The sequence below is a fragment of the Cyrtonyx montezumae genome, unplaced genomic scaffold (genome assembly GCF_038088225.1).
Source record: "Cyrtonyx montezumae isolate F1298 unplaced genomic scaffold, pur_monq_1.0 scaffold_6, whole genome shotgun sequence".
In the NCBI taxonomy this organism is placed as follows: domain Eukaryota; kingdom Metazoa; phylum Chordata; class Aves; order Galliformes; family Odontophoridae; genus Cyrtonyx; species Cyrtonyx montezumae.
Window position 1 is genome coordinate 16766465 of NW_027072067.1, and position 17600 is coordinate 16784064.

The window sequence follows — 17600 nt, forward strand, 5'->3', positions numbered from 1 at the left end:
GGATATTCAAGTCAGAAAGATGGGTTTCTATCTGAGTTTTAAAAATGATGGAGAATCAGTGCAGAAGAAAGGTACTAAGAAAGATGGTGCACATCAGAAGATCAATAATTGAAAGATCAAGTGTATCAACAGTTGGCCAGCATAGATGATAGAAAAAGGTCAGTGCTGGGAAGCTGGACGTGAAACCATAGGAAATGGAGTTTCCCTAGTACCTCTGCCTCCTGTTACCACTGTCACCATTTTCTGACTGTGAGCAGAAACAGAGAATCTTGGCTTGATCTTAAACCATATAAAGCAAAAAGGAAACTTAGAAACTGATGTCAGAAGGCTTCAGACTGGAGTAACAGTATTGGAAGGATAAGCCAAGGTACTAAGATTTTGAATCTAACTTAAATATGTTTTTCTATTTTAGCAAATTTTATTAAAGAAAGAAAACCCAAACTGCTGATCCCTCCTGAATCTGCTGGCAGCAGCTCATCAGTCACTGTTATCAAGGGAGGTGTCCTGCAACTCGAGTGTATTGCTGAAGGGCTGTGAGTAATGTGCAATAAAACTCAGACTTAATCACCTTGTGAAATAGAATTGAGGAGAGAAAACACTATATATTAAATATCATTCTGCTACAAATGTATGTATATGCCTGTTTAAATTTAAATTGAGACTTAGGCAAGGTTTTCCTAGAGCAAGTGTGCTCCTTGTAAAGCAGCACAGAGCTCTGGCTCCTCTCAGTGTGGATATGCTCTGTGTAATAATACAGTCAAGCAGACCTGTAATAGTACAGGTAATGCTTGTAATAATACAGGTTCAAGCAGACAATATGTGCTGGGAAATGAGATCAGAGCAATTTTATTTCTTACTGTAATTAATGGGACAAAACAAGGTAAGTAAAGAAAGGGAACTGTGCTCACTGAAGTATGGTCCTCAAGATGAAGCTGTGAATATCTCTCTGGACCTTGTTCCTGCAGCTGTAGCTCAGAGCAGAAATAAGCTCCACTATACCCTCAGTGCAGTTGTCTGATTTTACTGCCTGCTTGCAAATGCAGCAGTCTGCCCCAAGAGTTACCACCAGAGAAACTGACAGGGCAAAAATCTCTGCCACCACTGAACCACGATGAAAGCGCAGTTGCTTCTGGTTTATTTGTGATAGAGCTTTTTATTAAATGAAGGCTTAAATCATTGTGTTCTCACGGTCTTTTGTGGGGCTGCAGGTCTGTGAATGCACATTATGGTTAGCAGGCAGATAACTCCCCTCTATAAAGTTCCCAAATCAGGATATTTATCTGCCTGAACAAATGTGTTTAGGGCATTTTGTTTTTCCATGTGGACTTGAAAGGGCGTCGCTCATTTGAGTTGGCAAGATTATGCCTCTGCAGTTGGTTGCCATCTTTTGAGAAGTGGTGAATTACTTGCCTCGGTTGGATTTGCTCCAGCTATCTGCAGTGAGTTTTAGTTCCCTCTTGCAGCACTTTCTCATCTAATTCACTGTGCATCAAACTAATTCACAGGCCACAAATCCGTAGCCATGAGTTTATAATGTTGTCAAGATACTGAGCAGACAAATCACCTCAGAAATACACAAATATGAATTTTCATGTGCAGAAACTAATACCATGCGCAAAAAGAGACCAAAAAGAAAAAGAAAAAGACACTATTTGGAGGCGTGTCAAAAGAATAAAATGTTTTTAGTTCAGTAATTCCTAGAAAACTTTTCTTATTTTAGAAACAAAAAGCCATTTTTTAATTTTAGTACTCAGTTTCAAAGGATGATGAATTCTCCACTCAAGAGGAGCTTTATTTCTTCCATCATGAGTCTTTTTTTCATGACAGTGCTTCAAAAATACAGCACTTAAGCAAAAATAAAATATTTGTTGAATTCTCTGCTTTTGGCAGAAAAATGATTAGCTTTACCTCCATCTCTGCCATAGGTGGAAGTCCATCCAACCAAACGCCCACAAATCAGGGAAGTGGATAGGCTGAGTCAGATTTCAAGAAACCAAGATCTTGGGCAGCCAATTGCAAAAGAAGGAAATATGTACATTCCCAATGTGTCATTTCGGAAGCCTTATACTCTGACTATCAGTGTCAGAAGGGCATTCCTTCAACACAACACTGAGGCAACGTGGTGCCAGACTTCGGTAGACAAGCAGGAAAAGAACCCTTGCAGGAAGCAGAGCATTTGTACTGTTATGCTCACTGCTCTTGGAAAGCCATAGTTTTTTGATACCTGGGCATTTTGAGTAGCTTGTGCCTGGGCATTTTGCCACCATGACAGATGGACACAAGCATAAGCAGATACAACAAAGTGTATGGTGTCGGGGTTGTGAATCCCAGCTGGGGCTGTGCATGAAGCAGTCTGTCCTGAATTTCTGTGTCACTGCCACTTGCTTTCTGAAGGCGTGAGGAACATTTTCAGCCACCTCGAGTGTCTGGACATCTTCCTAGCCCAGCAGGGCAGAGTGAAGTCACTCCAATGAAGTCTTTACCTCCTTGTTTGTCCTAGAGTGCCCTTTTAGAGTCAGACAAGATGAGCTCCATTCCTTCTGACACAGTTCATGCCAATATTTACAAGGAATGCAGCTTTGTGCCATGTGCTATGAAGGACTTTATTCATAGAGGTCCTTCAAATTTAAGGGACGATGTTGAGTAGACATAGCCTGTAGTACAGCCTGTACTGTTGCTTGGTGTTTTGAAAGAGCTCAAACAACTGAAAACTTCTTGCAACTCATATGCATGAACTTCAGTAGCTGTGTTATCATGAAGCATTACAGCGTCCTGGTATTCAACTCAATCTTTTTTTTTCTTTATTACTAGCCCAACTCCTCACCTAAGCTGGGTCAAAGTTACTGGAAACTTGCCTAAGGACAAACCTGTAACAGATAAATTTGGGAAGGTACTGAAGATAGAAAACGTGTCTGCAGCTGATGAAGGAACCTACCAATGCACAGCAAGCAACCCCGTGGGCAGAGCAAAACATGAATTCCATGTTCACGTGGAAGGTGAGGAGTACAATTTACTGAGTTTTTTAGTTTGAACATGGGAAGTAGATAAGAACTTCAGATATAAACCATAAACTCAACCATTATATCAGCTTATGCCAGTAGAACCTGCCCTCTAGTTCTGGAAAACGTGAAGGAAGGAGTGTTTGTTTGGTTTTTGAATAGAATTAATGTGTGATTTTTCCTAAATCATGAAGGCTTTACAAAGGAGTAAGCATAAGTATATGTGTAAGTTATAAATCCAATACATTAAGATGCAAGTTAGTCCAGCAGAGGTATCAATAAAATGTCTTGTGTTAATCTGAAAGTCAGACTAGAGAACGTAATTATTCTTCTTGATCTTAAAAAAGTGAAAATATCTATACTGGGCCAGATCATTTAGCTCAATTTTCTTTTTGTAGTTTACACCAAAATTAAACGCATATGGTACCACTCCTCTCTTCGTACAAAATTAAACTCTCCCTTTTCACTTGGCACAGCTTTGTGTGTCATAGTCTTCTCTCCCTTCCTGGAAGTGAGGCAGAGGAGGATACCAGAGCATGGCAAGTGTTCAGCTGCGATGGAGGGGAAGTGCTGACTCCTAGAAATCATTACAGATGGTTTGGAGCATTTCTGCTCTAGCTGAATATTTTAACAATCTGGCCATAATTTTCTTGCCTGTAAAAATTGAATCCTTCAAAGAAATTGCAGGAGCTGCAAAAACTATAGTACCAGGAAATAACATTAATTTAGCAGTCCGGATTATTGACCTTCTTTCTCCCAGTCTCTAGAGGAAGGAAATCTTCTAGGCAAATTGTTGTTCCTACTCATTAACAAACGAGTATTTTAAGAAAGGAAGAAAGAAATATGCTCTAACCATTGCAATGTGAAGAATGCTTTTGCAATTCTTATTAAATTCATTTTCCGTTTGTATAACTAACATTGGCTGATGTCACTAGAAGAAATTTTTTCCTATTAGGACCTCACATGCAGAGTATCAGGAGCACAAGTAGCACTTTTTTCCTGTAATTTCGAAACAGAAAACGTCATTAACATTCATCAGAGATGGGCATGTTCATCATTCTTGCTGCAACTCGCATGTGCACACTCAAGGGCAAATCTTAAGTTGGGGGAAGTGAGCATTATTAATTTCAGTTGGTTTCAGGGAGGTTTTGCTGATGTAGGACATCCTCATGCCTGACAGGCAGTTCTCAAGGGATGTATGCAAGGTGAAGAAAATTAAATATGGAAGAAAAATTATCTCAAGTTATTAACTGCCAACTATGCTCAATCTAATGCTGATGTATAAATCAAGATTTTGCTATCGTTCCTGCACTATGTCACTTCTGTTCTTCTTTCTGATATTTTAGGCTCTCAAACCAACACACCAGACTTCTAAATAACCGTTTGAAGTTATGATAGTTTCATGCAGCCCACTTACTTATCCTGCAGTACTCTGAGGGCAAAGATTCCGGCGACCATAGCCAAGCGTATGAAAATATTCAGCCAGCAAATTGCCTGACTGCTTGAATATTTTAATCTCTCTGCAAGGGAAGATGTAGCTAAAACACCAGAAGAGGCACCAAAAGTCTGTTGCTGTTAGAAGAGAGAAAACAATTCATAAAAAAAAATATATATTGAAGTAAGCCCTCAAATTGTCTTGACTGAGAATGTTTATTTATTCAATTATTACTTATAATCCCCCAAGCCTAACATATATAACCTCAAAGTCTTGCCAGTATCTGATCTAATGGTGTCTTGGTCTTGACTGAGGCTTCAAGGCTGTGTTTAATAGAAATAATCATTACAATATAATGATTAATTATAGTAATGATAGAATAGCTAAGGGCCTTTGCAGCTATATCTTGTAATACTTTCATTACTGAGCTAGAGAAAAATATAGTAGGTGAAAATAGTGTGAGGCAGATAGATGGGTGGTTGGTTTAATGGCACTCAAGCTGTAGTTCTGTGTGTTTCATGGGGAAGCTGTTGCAGCTGGAATGCAGACCCCAAGGTGATAACTGTGTCTGCATCTGAAGATGATAACTCTAAAGTGGGATGGATTGCCAGACCTTGGGAAGATGCAAGGAGAATTTGAAGTGATACTGACAAATTGGGAAAATGGTCTGGAATAAAAAGGATGGGCTTTGGTAAGCACAAGTGCAAAGCAATTCTCATCAGGCAGCACTAATTGGCTTTATAAACACAGGATGGAAGATGTCTGCTTAGGCTGGTCTGGAGGATATTCTGGATCACAAGCTGAACTCTGCTCAGAAATGCTGCTCTTGCAGAGAAATTAAAAGCAGCCTTTGTTTGAGGTGTAGAGGATCTTGTATTATTGCACAAGAAATGGGCTTGGTTACCATTTAAATCCTTTCTATTTTCAGATCTATCATTATATTTGCATAAAAAGCAGAGATCTGTTGATTACTTGCACCACATTTATGACTCTCACCAGTAAGAATATATTATGTGGTGAAACATTTGCTATGCTATTTTACTCACGAGGATTAACAATTTGATTGTCCAACCACTGGTTGTTAAAGTGTAAGTGTATATTTTGTTATTATTGCCTTTTATATACTTAGAAGCAGTATAGCATATCAGCCACAAAGAAGAGAAGTTCTTCAACCTTTCTGTGAAATTGCATTTCATACTTGACAAAATCTCATTGACTGAAACTTCACAGTTGCATCACTTCCTTGGGGCAACCACAGCGATTGCCATGCTGAGAAAGGAAAGCAGTATTGGAATACAGCTGCAGTTGACTTTCAGAGGTGAATGGACAGATGCAAATAGGAAGTGTGCTTTGTATGGAGGCTGTGCTTGGTGTCTGACCTCCTCTGAAACAATGGAGCATCTTGTCTCAAGTACTGTGCCTGTGGCAGACACACTGAGGGGGGGGGGGGGGGGAATCATCAGGAGTGTTACCCTCCTCTTCACCTCCATGACTTTGACCTATTTTTTTTTCTTTGTGATGAAAGCAATAATGTGTGCGTGAGAGAGAGAGAGAGAGAAAGAAAGGAAGAGATCTGCAAAATCAAAATATTCTGTTGCATGCATTTTTCTTTTCCTGGACTCAAATATAAGGAAGCATAACAAGTACGGTCGCGTGTGCTGTGCTGCAGGAGGGCAACCAGTGCTAAAGAGAGAAGAAATCCGTGCTGTGAATGAAATGCAGAGATGTCAAAGCTTTAAATAAGCTTGAGTGTCTTAAATTTTACTTTATTTTTTTGGCTATTGCTGAACAGCAGCTCTTTGTGGGAGCTCTGCAATGGGAATGGTAGAGTTTGTGTCTTGTTTATCACAGAACAGGGGTATTTTTTTAATATCTCTGTGAATATGAGCAATGACACTGTTTTAGTGTATCACACTGATAACATCTGGAGACACATTACCAGACAACGGCACTGTTAATCTTCAAAGCATTTTATGAGCATTAACTAATGAATCCTCATGCTTCCCATACATTAGCTCATCTTTTTCAAATAGGGAAGAGAGGGATGCCAGAGTCCAGTGATCAGCCCAGGCCAGCAGAAGAGGTAGCGTCAGGTCTGGAATTAAAACTTGGAACTTTGCTGCTCCTCAGGGAGAGGTAATGCCAAGTGCAAGACTGGATTTTGGATCAAGGCCATCCTCTGCAGCGTAGGCAGGCTCAGTGCATTTGGTCTGTAGAAACTAGAAAGCTTTCATCAGATTGATGCATTTTGTGTTTTTTTTCTTTCTCAGTTCCCTTCCCTTCCCTATGGTTGTTCCTTTCTCTAATGAGATCTGGATATCTGATGCTCGGAAGTTGTTCTGCAGTGGACAGAGCTGTCCTGGTTTAACTGGCAATGCTGGGGGCACAGGGAATGCAGCAGCCAACTGCTGCTCCTCTACCTCCACCCTGTGGGCAAATGCTCCTCAGGATGGCGATCCTCCCATTCCGTGTCTCAGCATGCCTTAATATACAGATCAATATCTGAGCTGAATACACGATGGAAAACCAGGATGCTGAATAGCACAGTGTGTCAAACTCAGAACACAGAAATGAGCAGATGGAGGTGATCCACACCGGTCCTGCATCACTGGGCTCTGCCCTCCTGGGCGAGCTGATGCAAGCCACTTGCTCATGTCTAGTGAGTCTCGCAGCTGAATGGCTGTCTGTGTTGTGTTTTGACTTGCTGAAACGGTTTCACATCATTTCAGAGGCAGCAATCTCCTGTCTGAGGGTCCTTGTGAAAAAGCTGACACAATTAGGTTTACCTCACTCCCAGCTTCTCACCTCCCATCTTTTTTGCATTTGTTTTCCACTTGGGTAAATGCTGCTCATTTCTTACACTCTTTCCCCCAGCATTTGCATTTTACAAAGCCTAAAGGACAGAAATTGATGGGTGTTAATGTTGGTTTTCCCTTTTCTAATGTCGATTTGTAAGAAATAGGCCACGGCTGCACAATAGGCTGCCAGGAGCTGTGGGAACTGCTGACATCGTTTGCCATCTCCTGGAAAACTATGGTAATAGCAGAGTTACACTGTGACACCTGCTGCATGCCATATCCCCTCTTGCAGAGCCTCCTCAGTGGATTAAGGAGCCCAGAAGTGGTGTTTACAGCTTGGGAGAGAATCTTCTGCTGCTTTGTGAGGCCATTGGCAACCCAGAGCCAACCATTCAGTGGAAAATGAATGGGATGCCCATTGATAGTAAGTAAAAATCTGACATTGTCCTGTTGGGAATGGGTGAGATGCACCAGTGTCGTGCTCAAGGAATGCACAAACCCTAGTGCACCAAATGACATTTTGTTTGACATCTATTTAGGCATAAATTCATATTTATTTAATTAATACTAAATATTTTAGTATGGTCTTAGATAGGAGTTGGGGCGTAAGCTGTGCAGGCTTGGAGTGGTGGTACCCATGAGTTCCTCACCCAGTGTTGCTCCCATCCGTTGGGAACATGGGATAGGACTCATGCTCACTGACTTCTGGTCTTTTTTCATGCTTCTGAATTAGCACCATCTCCTGATACAGTCTGGGCCTTTGCAGGTAGGACCTTTAGAGGAAGAATCTCTGATGGGGAGATCAGCCTTACCAACCTTCAACTTCAGGACAGTGCTGTGTACCATTGTGAGGCCAGCAACAAGCATGGCACCCTCCTTGCTAGTGCCAACGTGAATGTCCTCAGTAAGTATTCTTCCACCTCTTTTGTGTTTACTGATAACTCTTAGACATTCAGAATAGCTTTGGGTTTGTAGTCACGTTACTGTTGTGCTATATTGACCTCAGATTCTAAGAAACATGTTGTCCAGACATGCAACAAGAGAGGATGAGGAATACTTAAATTGAGTGCTTGTATTTTTAACGGATGGTTATTGTTTCAGGCTCAAAACCTTTGGAATTCAGATGTCTCAAGACCAACGGGGGGCGGATTGTGGCCACAACTGTGTTTTTGAATTATTAAATGTATTATGTATTGTTAATCTTTAATTTCGGTTGTGAGGCTGAGCCTGTTGTTTGAAGAAAGATTGTGATGGGAATTTATTTAATAAGATAGGTCTCAAGAGGAAGCAGAACTGAAACTGTTCTCTCTCTTGAAATCAAGATTTCATGATATGAAATGTCCAGCAGTCAACCTCTGTTATCGCTGAGGCTTATGAGAGCTCAACTGAACCCTCTGTGGTGGGAAAAGGGTATGATGCTGGGGTCATATTTATAGCCCAGTTCTGAACTGTAGTGCTGCTTGTTTTGTGTTCTGTTTTGCAGACATTGCTCCCTTAATCCTGACTTCAGATGGTGAAAACTATGCTGCAGTTGTTGGCTACAGTGCCTTCCTGCACTGTGAGATTTTTGCCTCGCCTGCAGCAGATATTAGATGGTAAGCTTTTGAGAATGACTTTTTCATGTGGAATAAGTTCATCCAGGCTTCCCAAACACTGAAAAATGAGCAGGTTTTGTGGAGTTAAAATTAGCAAGACTGTGTTTAATATGAGTATCTTTGTTTAAATATACTCCCTTTCTAGATTTGACACGTGCATATAAGATCTGACACGTGTATATGTTTATATTAATTTTTTAATAAATGAGAGGTTAATGAAAGTCCTCAAAGAGGTGTTGTGATACTTACCGAACAGAATCAAGCTGTAGGTAACCAAATCCTGCTACAGCCTCATCAGCCTTAATTTAACATTGGTAACTTTTGAAGTTTGGACATATTGCTGAGTTGGAAAGGCAATGATTTAAGGCATGCCTCTACCTGGAAGTGGTTCCACATGGCTGGAAATCGCTGGATTGACACAGCAGTTGACAGTTGCAATAAAGTTACACATGGCAGTTATGGATTAAAGGCTGTTTCTTGCTAGACACTGTCAGTATTTTTTAGGTTTGCAGGAAGCTTATGTCCCTTTATGATTTGCCTGCATGTGGGTAAGCTGAAATGCCAACTCTGAACTCATTATGTCCCCTATGTTATCTTCTAACTGATGATTATACTACAATCACTGAAATTAGCCATACCTATTATTGTTCTCTTTAGGACTAAGGATGATAGCATAGAACCACTCTCAGCATTACGCTACGAATTAAATAAGAATGGCACCCTAGAAATCAAAGAAACAAAGAAGGAAGATTCGGGATCGTATGCTTGCTGGGCTGCAAATTCTGTTGGAAAAAGAGCAATCACAGCAAATCTTGATATAAGAGGTAATACCTCACTTATCTCCCAAATTTAATAAACATATATTCTGCACACCAAGTGCATTGCTGCAGGATGAGTGAGGGAGCTTTGACTATAAGATTCAGATATATATCTGCTGCTCCAATTCTGTTTTCAAGGATTTGGTTGGTTGGTTGGGCATGTTCCCTGGGGTCATGGCTGGGGTGGCTATTTTCTGTTGAGGACACTGGTTCAGGATGGTGAGTTGCATACAAAGTTTTTTAGGAATTAGGCCTTGCCAACAAAAACAACTTAAATGCTCAGCGCATCCATCAAATAGACTTTGAGATTCAGATTTGCTGCAATTAACTGAAGAAAAAAAGTCTTTTTTGTGTTCCACTTCAGGCCAGTCGCTTTGCTTTGTAAGTTTTACAGTCATAACAAACATGAAATTGTACAATGAAATTGCCACAAAGCAATATTTCACTGTAAAGAGAAGTGCTTTCTTCCCACTTACTCATCTGTTTCTGCATTCAAATTAGAGGCAATTAAAATAACAAACTTGATTGCCGTATTTTTTCTCACTTGACTTTAATAAGCTTGTAATTTTTCTTGGATCACTGCCAAAGCTATTGCTGTTTCAAATGGCAATTGGACATAAAAATCATACTCCTGCTTTTTTCTTTTAATCATCCATTTCATGACAATCTTCTAACTGGAATTCTCATCTGTGGGTTTTTTGGGGTTTTTTGTTTATGTTTTTTTGGTGGGTTTCTCTACATGTGTAAGTTTGTTGGTTTTTTTTGTTTTGTTTTTGTTTGTTTGTTTGTTTCCTGGAACACTTTGGTTTGGACAGAGCTAAAAAAAAAAAAGAGCTTTCCAAGATAGAAAATTATATCCTGTCATATCCCCATTTCAAAACCAGCCTCCTTCACTTGAACTGTTTGTATACAGGTAGATAGATAAAGACATGATCGTTGTTCCTGAGGTTGATTCTTATATATGAAGTGCTTGGTGAAAATTTGATGTAATAATCTCTCTCTCCTAATCGAAGTGTTTTCTGTGATCAACCAGATGCTACAAAAATTGTCGTTACTCCAAAGAACCCCCAAGTGTTGAAATCACATTCAATTTTATTGAAATGTCAGTCTGAGTATGATTCACACTTGAAAGGCAGCTTCAAATTATCCTGGAGGAAAGATGGATATGAGCTGTCAGCCAGCAGCATACAAGATAGCAGGTAAGCAGGGAAGAACAAGAGTTTTCTTGAGCTCAGCTGAAATATGCTGTGCAGTGCTGGAGCAGAGGTATTAATAAACATAGCACTTAATAGCTTGAAATGTAAATTTCTGTTTGTGAGAATTTTTCAGTTGACACGTGAATAGATCTGCATTTTATATACGTATAAATATACATGCACCTGTAGCCATGGCAGGCAAATTATTTTATTTATCCTGTCTCACTATCATAACAGTATGCCACAAAAAATGTTTAATTCAAAAACAAAACTAACTGTTGTGGAGTCAACTGGAGTTCTGTCTCCCCGCTTCAGTTGATCTAGTATTATCCTGTGTTTTATAGCTGGCCAAAGTGAGTCTTTGTAATGTTAGAGTGAAAAGAAAACATGTTTCTGGGATCAAGTCAATGAGTTTTTCCTACACGAGTAGGGAAGTCCAAGTGCAGGCTGAATTTTTGTCTACTCTTGTATTTCCATTGACTGTAATGGGATGGAGCTCAGCCTTTATTCTGTATGAGGAGTCCCACAGTGGCCTCTCAGTTGTCTTTATTAATTAGCTCTAGCAGACAGATGATTTCCTAAACACTGCAGTGCAGGAGAGGTGGAGGAGGGTCCTGATGAGGGTGGGGAGGTAAAGCCAGGGGAACACTTGATTGGTTTTCAACCCAATGGAACCCAGGGTTGATACCAGCTGCCCCTGGAGCATGAGACCAGTGGGCTGGGAACATTCAGTTTTATTCAGCCCTATTAAAAATTTATACATTAAGACCTGTCATTAGAGATGCATCCAAACCCTGTGTTCCAAATCCTCATCTGATGCATATCAATGTATCTCTTTTCAGATCAAGAGAGGCATGCCAACTTCAGGCCATTGAGTCTGAATTGTTAGAAAATGCAAGTGATAGTTTATATCACAGTAGATAATACAATTACATTTAAAAAAAATAGACCTGATGTGCATTTATGTTGTTCAAAATGTTCCTTTACTGAGCTTTTCTTGAACAGCTTTTCAATGAACGATGTCAGTCTATTGTATGTTTGTCTTGCAGATTTTACTTTTTCTATTTGCACTTGCCCTTCCTTTCCCTATAGGATAATTATGGACATGGATACGCTGTTCATATCAAATGTGATGTTGGAGGACCAAGGTGTTTACACGTGTGTGGCTACCACTTCTCTTGACAGTGTCACCGCCAAGACACGGTTAATTGTTCTTGGTAAGTGGATATTTTCCTGGCATGCATGCAGCTCAGTGCAGTACTTCTGATATTTCATTCTTTCATCCATTTCAGTTACCTCAGTGACCTAGATCCAACATGCTCCTCACTTGCTGAGCTCAGATAACAACGTTCTTAACTAAGCTATCTTTATATTTGCAGGAATGGGGATGCTGAAGCAAACACTTGCTTTCTGTTTAGTCAAGTCATCTGTAAGACTAGTTAGCAGTTGTTCTCAGTTCAGGAGTCACCCAGAACTGTAAGAGCTTGTCCAGGCTGGAAGTATAATAGCATATTAAAAATGTTATTGCTTCTGCTTTGAAGTCATTGATCAGTTCTTCACAGCATTTTATACTGAAGACTTCTGTGCTGATCATCACTTGGACTATGCTTTGAGGAAGAAATGCATAACAATGATGTTTAGATGTCCAATTCACCAGAAGAGAAGTTAAACATGTAAAATGACCAATAATCTCTGTGGGCATAAATTATAACCCAGTGGGAAACAGCAAGTTCATAACAGAGAAAGGTCTGGACCCATGCAGCCTGCAGCTTGGCCTTGTAGAGCATCCTTACCACCAGTGTCCTGGCCTGAAAGACCACTCAGAATTAAGGGGACTGTGCAGAGATGCACTGTCAGTTTCTACTAGTTACCTAAGGGCATTAGTTAATTGCTAGAATGTTGTTTTGCAGGGAACTTCTGTATCATTTTAATTTCAAGGGTATATATATTTATTTCTGTTGATTTTCAGCAATACTTGCAATAGAGCAAAGACAATCTGACATTCAGGATTTTTTCACGCTTTAAATTAATGTTATCTTTTAGTAAACAGTAAATTAAGAAGATGCTATGCATGTTATTTATGTTAGTGTTCTTTAGTGCCATATAATTCAAGATGTTTGTAAACTATATCTTACATTACTTACGAAAACTTCATAATACATTTTATTTGCAATAGAGGGAAAACAATTTTTTGCTCTTTCTTCCTTTTATATTGTATGTAAGAACGGTCTTGGTGGATTAATAGTATCTATTATTTTCCAAATGAAAAATTCAAGCTTCTTTTGCAGTGAAAGACTAGTGAGATGACTAAAGAGCTGAGTGTGGAACAGCTGGATATACAAGAAATGGGCAAAGGAAGTATTCAGCTAGAGTTCTTCTACCTGTATGTTTTATTATTGATGAACAGACAGCAGGTTGGATGCCTCAAGGATTCACCATCACTGCCTTCGAGTGAATATTCAAAATTTTAGCCCCATATACACTCCAAGTGTAGAATAGCAAAATACCTGTAGATTAAATTATGCTTTCCTGGTTTTCCCACGGAAATATGGGAAAGAAATGTAAAGAAGGCTAACACCAAAAAAATCATAACCTTTAAAACCTTTTGATGTGCCTCAAGGCACACAAGAAAACTCAGGATTGTAATTTGAAGAATTCTGTCCGTTCCCTCTTCCTTGCTTTCACAATGACAGGGGCAGCATTGTTTATCGAGCCAGTTGTATTTGCTGTAAGAAATGACACTGTCAGACAAAAATGCAGTTGGAACACGAGGGCAGAAGGAGGTCAAGCACCCATCAAGAGCTCTGCAATCTAATTTCCTTGGTCCACAATGTTCTTAAATTTTGAAACTAGCCTCTGGACCAGGAAGCATTTCCTGCATCAGCTCTGAGGCTGTGGTGAATGCAGCTTTGTGTTCAGGACTGCAGCGTGTGTGACTGTGGAGGGATGAGAGGTTACCAGCAGCCTCCTGCTTTGAGAAATTGTTCTTTTGCACCAGGCCTTAGGCAATCCAATTTCCAAACTAATCCAATATAATCAGACTGCAAATTGTCAGCCATGTATACGAAAAGTGAGCTTTAATGTTTGCAGAGCATCATCAGAGCAGCCTTGTGCTGGGTAGTCTCACTTTTGTCCCCAGGAGATGCAGTGCACTTACCACACCAAATATACAGCCGACTCTAACGTATTCTCAGGACAGCACAAGTTGAGCTGGCAGGTAATGAATTTTCTTGTTTCCTTTTAATATAGGTTCCCATGGCTGGGATAATGAATGTTACCCTTTCACTCTAACAGGCAAGGTTCAATATCTGTCAGCGCTGAGTCCCCTTCCAGCACTCTAGTTTGCTAAGAGTAAATCCAAGTGATGCTGACATAACTTTCTGCTGAACACTGTCAATATCTATTAATGATTCAATAGATCTTAGTGATGATTTGAGAAGAAAAATCTGTTGCTCCAAGCACAATAATGAGAGCAGTTGGACAAGCACTTAAAGAGGGATGTTGCATTTATAGGGGAGAAAGCAGGGCCAGAAGATTCAGCGCGTTTCAGTTACGAAGCAGAATCTTTAAAAGCAATTCCTGCTTTTCTGATCTTGTCCACTTTGAAATCAGGAGGTGTTGTACCACTGTCTTCACCAAAGCTTTCTGTTCCAGTCCTTTCCAAAATGCCAAAATAAATAGAAGTAATTGGCTTGCTCCTGACAGTCTTTTCCTGTCTCTCAGATGTTCCTGACCCACCAGAAGACCTGCAGCTCTCAGAACATCAAAACCGAAGTGTTCGGCTGTCTTGGAAAGCTGGGGCCAGCCACAACAGCCCTGTTAATGGTATGAAGGATTTCAGTAGCATCATCATACGTCATTTAACATAATGGCACATCAGGGCTGTCAGAATAAACAAACTCTGCTCAATGCCGTGCTTAATTGGTTTTAGTATGACAGTTAATTTGCTCCATTTCCATCCTTCTATTCAGAAGCAGTTTATATTGGCACTGTTCTTTTTTTTTCCCTCTACTTTGTTTCCTCTCTTCTCCAGAGTCGATTATAGAGTTTGAAGAGAGCCGGTGGGAGCCGGGGAGGTGGCAGGAGTTGGCCCGAGCCCCAGGGAACACCACCACCACCCTTCTGTCCCTGTCCCCTTACACCAATTACCAGTTCCGTGTCATGTCTGTGAATGCTGTTGGAAGGAGCCAGCCCAGTAAACCATCGCTGCGCTACTCGACACCTCCAGCTGGTAAACACTGCCATCTAGGTTTCTAAATATTAATATTTGTAGTGCTTTGCTGGGAACAGCATTACCCTCGTGAGCTTCTGAGAGCTCTGAAGAAGTCAGAGCCCCTTGTGCTGCTTTTTCTGCTCGATGCACGTGCTAGGAGATGAGAAACTAAAGCACTCTGCGCACCACAAATCCTTTCTGGCCAAACCCAGCTGTCCTGTATGCCAAAGCAGTAGTTTGCCCGAAGAGGAGATTTGCCCTGCAGCTACCTCCATCAGCATGGGCATGCCAAACTGAGGAATTTGTGCTGCTTTGGTTATCAGCATGTTTGCTACCAAGGCACCTACAGCAAAAAGCTTTCTTGAGCTCTGCTGATTGTGCACCTTTAAGGCCTATTGCAAGCATTTACAGATAAACAGATGCTGGAGAGGATCTTCAAGATTTATGGGGAGCCTTTCAGCAGTACTTGGCTTGTCAGAAATGTTCTTTCACAGTGCATTTCTCACTGTAACAGAAAATATTGTGTCCCTGAAAATTATTTTAGAGGCCAACTGTTCAGCCCAGAGTTTGCATGCCCAGCAATTTCCTTTCTTTTCTTTTCCCCACCTTTCACTTCAATTCCAGGTCCTCCAGCTTTTCAGCTGTGTGCACCCCACTAATGATACACCTTCTGTTTCCTATCCCCGCAGGGAGAAAAATGTCATCCTGATAATCTCCCTACATCTGGTGCTTTGAAATCCAAAAGTCACAATTTCATGTTAGCTGGTGGCTCCAAACAACATGGGCACTTAAGAATCAAAACTGCATAAGCAACACTTTTCATTCTCAGCAGCTTTGCTGATCCAAGTAATTAATCTCATGAACATTCTTTGTTTAGGTGTCTTTCACTCTCAGTAATGCTGAAATAAGAAAAGGGTTTTTTTTTTTTTTTTAACATTTAAATAATAACTACAAATAAAGAGAGGAATATGCAAACTAACCTCATTCATTCTGATTCCAGCTCCAGACAAGAACCCAGAAAACATTCGAGTTGAAGCTTCTGAACCAAATGAAATGGTGATGAAATGGGAGGTAATGCAGTTGTGTCTGTTAGTTGCTACAGTATCAAGGACAGGTTCTCTCTTCAAGCAAAAATTCAAGCATGGATTTGATCAGGATGTTTTAATATAAACACATTAAAAAAAAAAAAAAAAAAGAGAGATAATGAATCCCTTGTCTTAATCTCCCCTTCCTTTAGAAAGCGTTAACTAATTCCATAGGTGAGATCATCGATGGTACTGGAGTGAAAGGCAAAGTTATAGTTGTCTTAAATGCCTTCTGGCTTTCCTCTTCTACTTCCATTTTTGTTTCAAAAGGTAAATCTTTTTCATCTAAACTTTGTAGGCTCTAAAAAAGTAGAGAAACCCTGTATGGACGTGGAGAGTTGCCCAGAGTATGCTCCTCTTCTCTGCATCTTGCATGCAAGGCAATTCTTTCAGTAACTGTGGCCTCAACTCTGCTCTGCAGGAGGAGCAGCTGAGGCCAGGGAGGAAGGGTGTTGTTTGACTCGCATCAGTTGGCCAAGAGAACATGAGCTTGAATTTCTGCACTGACAAGCTAAAGGAGTGTGGATATAGGTCCTAAGTGTGTGTCAAAAGAATTGGGTACAAGTGTTGAGGGTGGATTCCAGTCTTCAATTTCTCTGGCTTTTTAAGCTTACAGCTTCTGTGCCAACCATTTAGAGAGATGTATATTCCTTCATTTAACTCAAGTTTCAGCAATTGCAGAAAGAGATGTATTTTTTGCAGCTTGAATTAAACTCAATTTACATGAGATTTACTTCTCAATCTGCTGCTCACAGCAAAGAACAATGAACCTTTCCCCAGTGTGAATCCCCACCAGGCTATAATCATGCCAAAGAGGAGACGGCCCTCTAGATCTTTTGACTTGGATCTGGATGTGGATTTTTGCTGGATGACATAGTCCAGGGTCAGAGAAGAAGAGTCTGCTTCTTGGAAGCAGTGCAGAGAGGTGGTGCTCAGCATGGGCAGGCGATGCTGGGAACAGCAGTGGGAGGAAAGCTTGGCCATCCTCCCTGCCAGACAGCCAGTAATTCCCAGCTTAGACACGGCAAAAGTAAAAGTGAAAATTGAGACTAAAGAGAAAGAATGGGATGGACAGGCTTTGTTAAATCTTGTTGAATCATTTCAGTGTCCTAAGAGGGATATTCTTTTATTTGTGGTCTGTCCTGCATGCTTTTCAGAAGAAATGCTAGGCACTGAATATGCTAAAAAAAAACCCTATTTCTGGCAGACAAAAGCTGAAAAATGATGTTAATCTGCCTACTTTGGATTAGGAAACCAGATGAGCATTAGTGACTAGCTTTTCAGCCAAGGATTTGCAGCATTAAGGGAGATCAAAATAAGAGTCAAGCAGCACTGAATTTTAAGTTCGAATGAGAAGTTATTTTTGAGTAGAAATTTTTATTTCTCCAGTTTCTCTTGTAAATCCCATGCTCCCATGCTGGGATCTTGGCTGTGGAGGTGCACTGCCTTTTAGAAAGCTTC

General features: G+C 40.4%; 1 protein-coding gene across 4 annotated transcripts in view; it reads left to right on the forward strand.

Annotated features, from left to right (window-relative positions):
- The window catches only part of CHL1 (cell adhesion molecule L1 like), a 64198-nt gene that overhangs the window by 33436 nt on the left and 13162 nt on the right, over window positions 1-17600 (forward strand). For all 4 annotated transcript variants that reach the window (XM_065749410.1, XM_065749406.1, XM_065749409.1 and 1 more), the window contains exons 8-18: window positions 413-533; window positions 2812-2996; window positions 7525-7656; window positions 7999-8136; window positions 8716-8827; window positions 9485-9651; window positions 10679-10844; window positions 11934-12058; window positions 14565-14666; window positions 14875-15072; window positions 16055-16125. In XM_065749410.1, coding sequence (XP_065605482.1) covers window positions 413-533; window positions 2812-2996; window positions 7525-7656; window positions 7999-8136; window positions 8716-8827; window positions 9485-9651; window positions 10679-10844; window positions 11934-12058; window positions 14565-14666; window positions 14875-15072; window positions 16055-16125 — 1517 coding nt within the window. The remainder of the gene's footprint in view (window positions 1-412; window positions 534-2811; window positions 2997-7524; window positions 7657-7998; window positions 8137-8715; window positions 8828-9484; window positions 9652-10678; window positions 10845-11933; window positions 12059-14564; window positions 14667-14874; window positions 15073-16054; window positions 16126-17600) is intronic.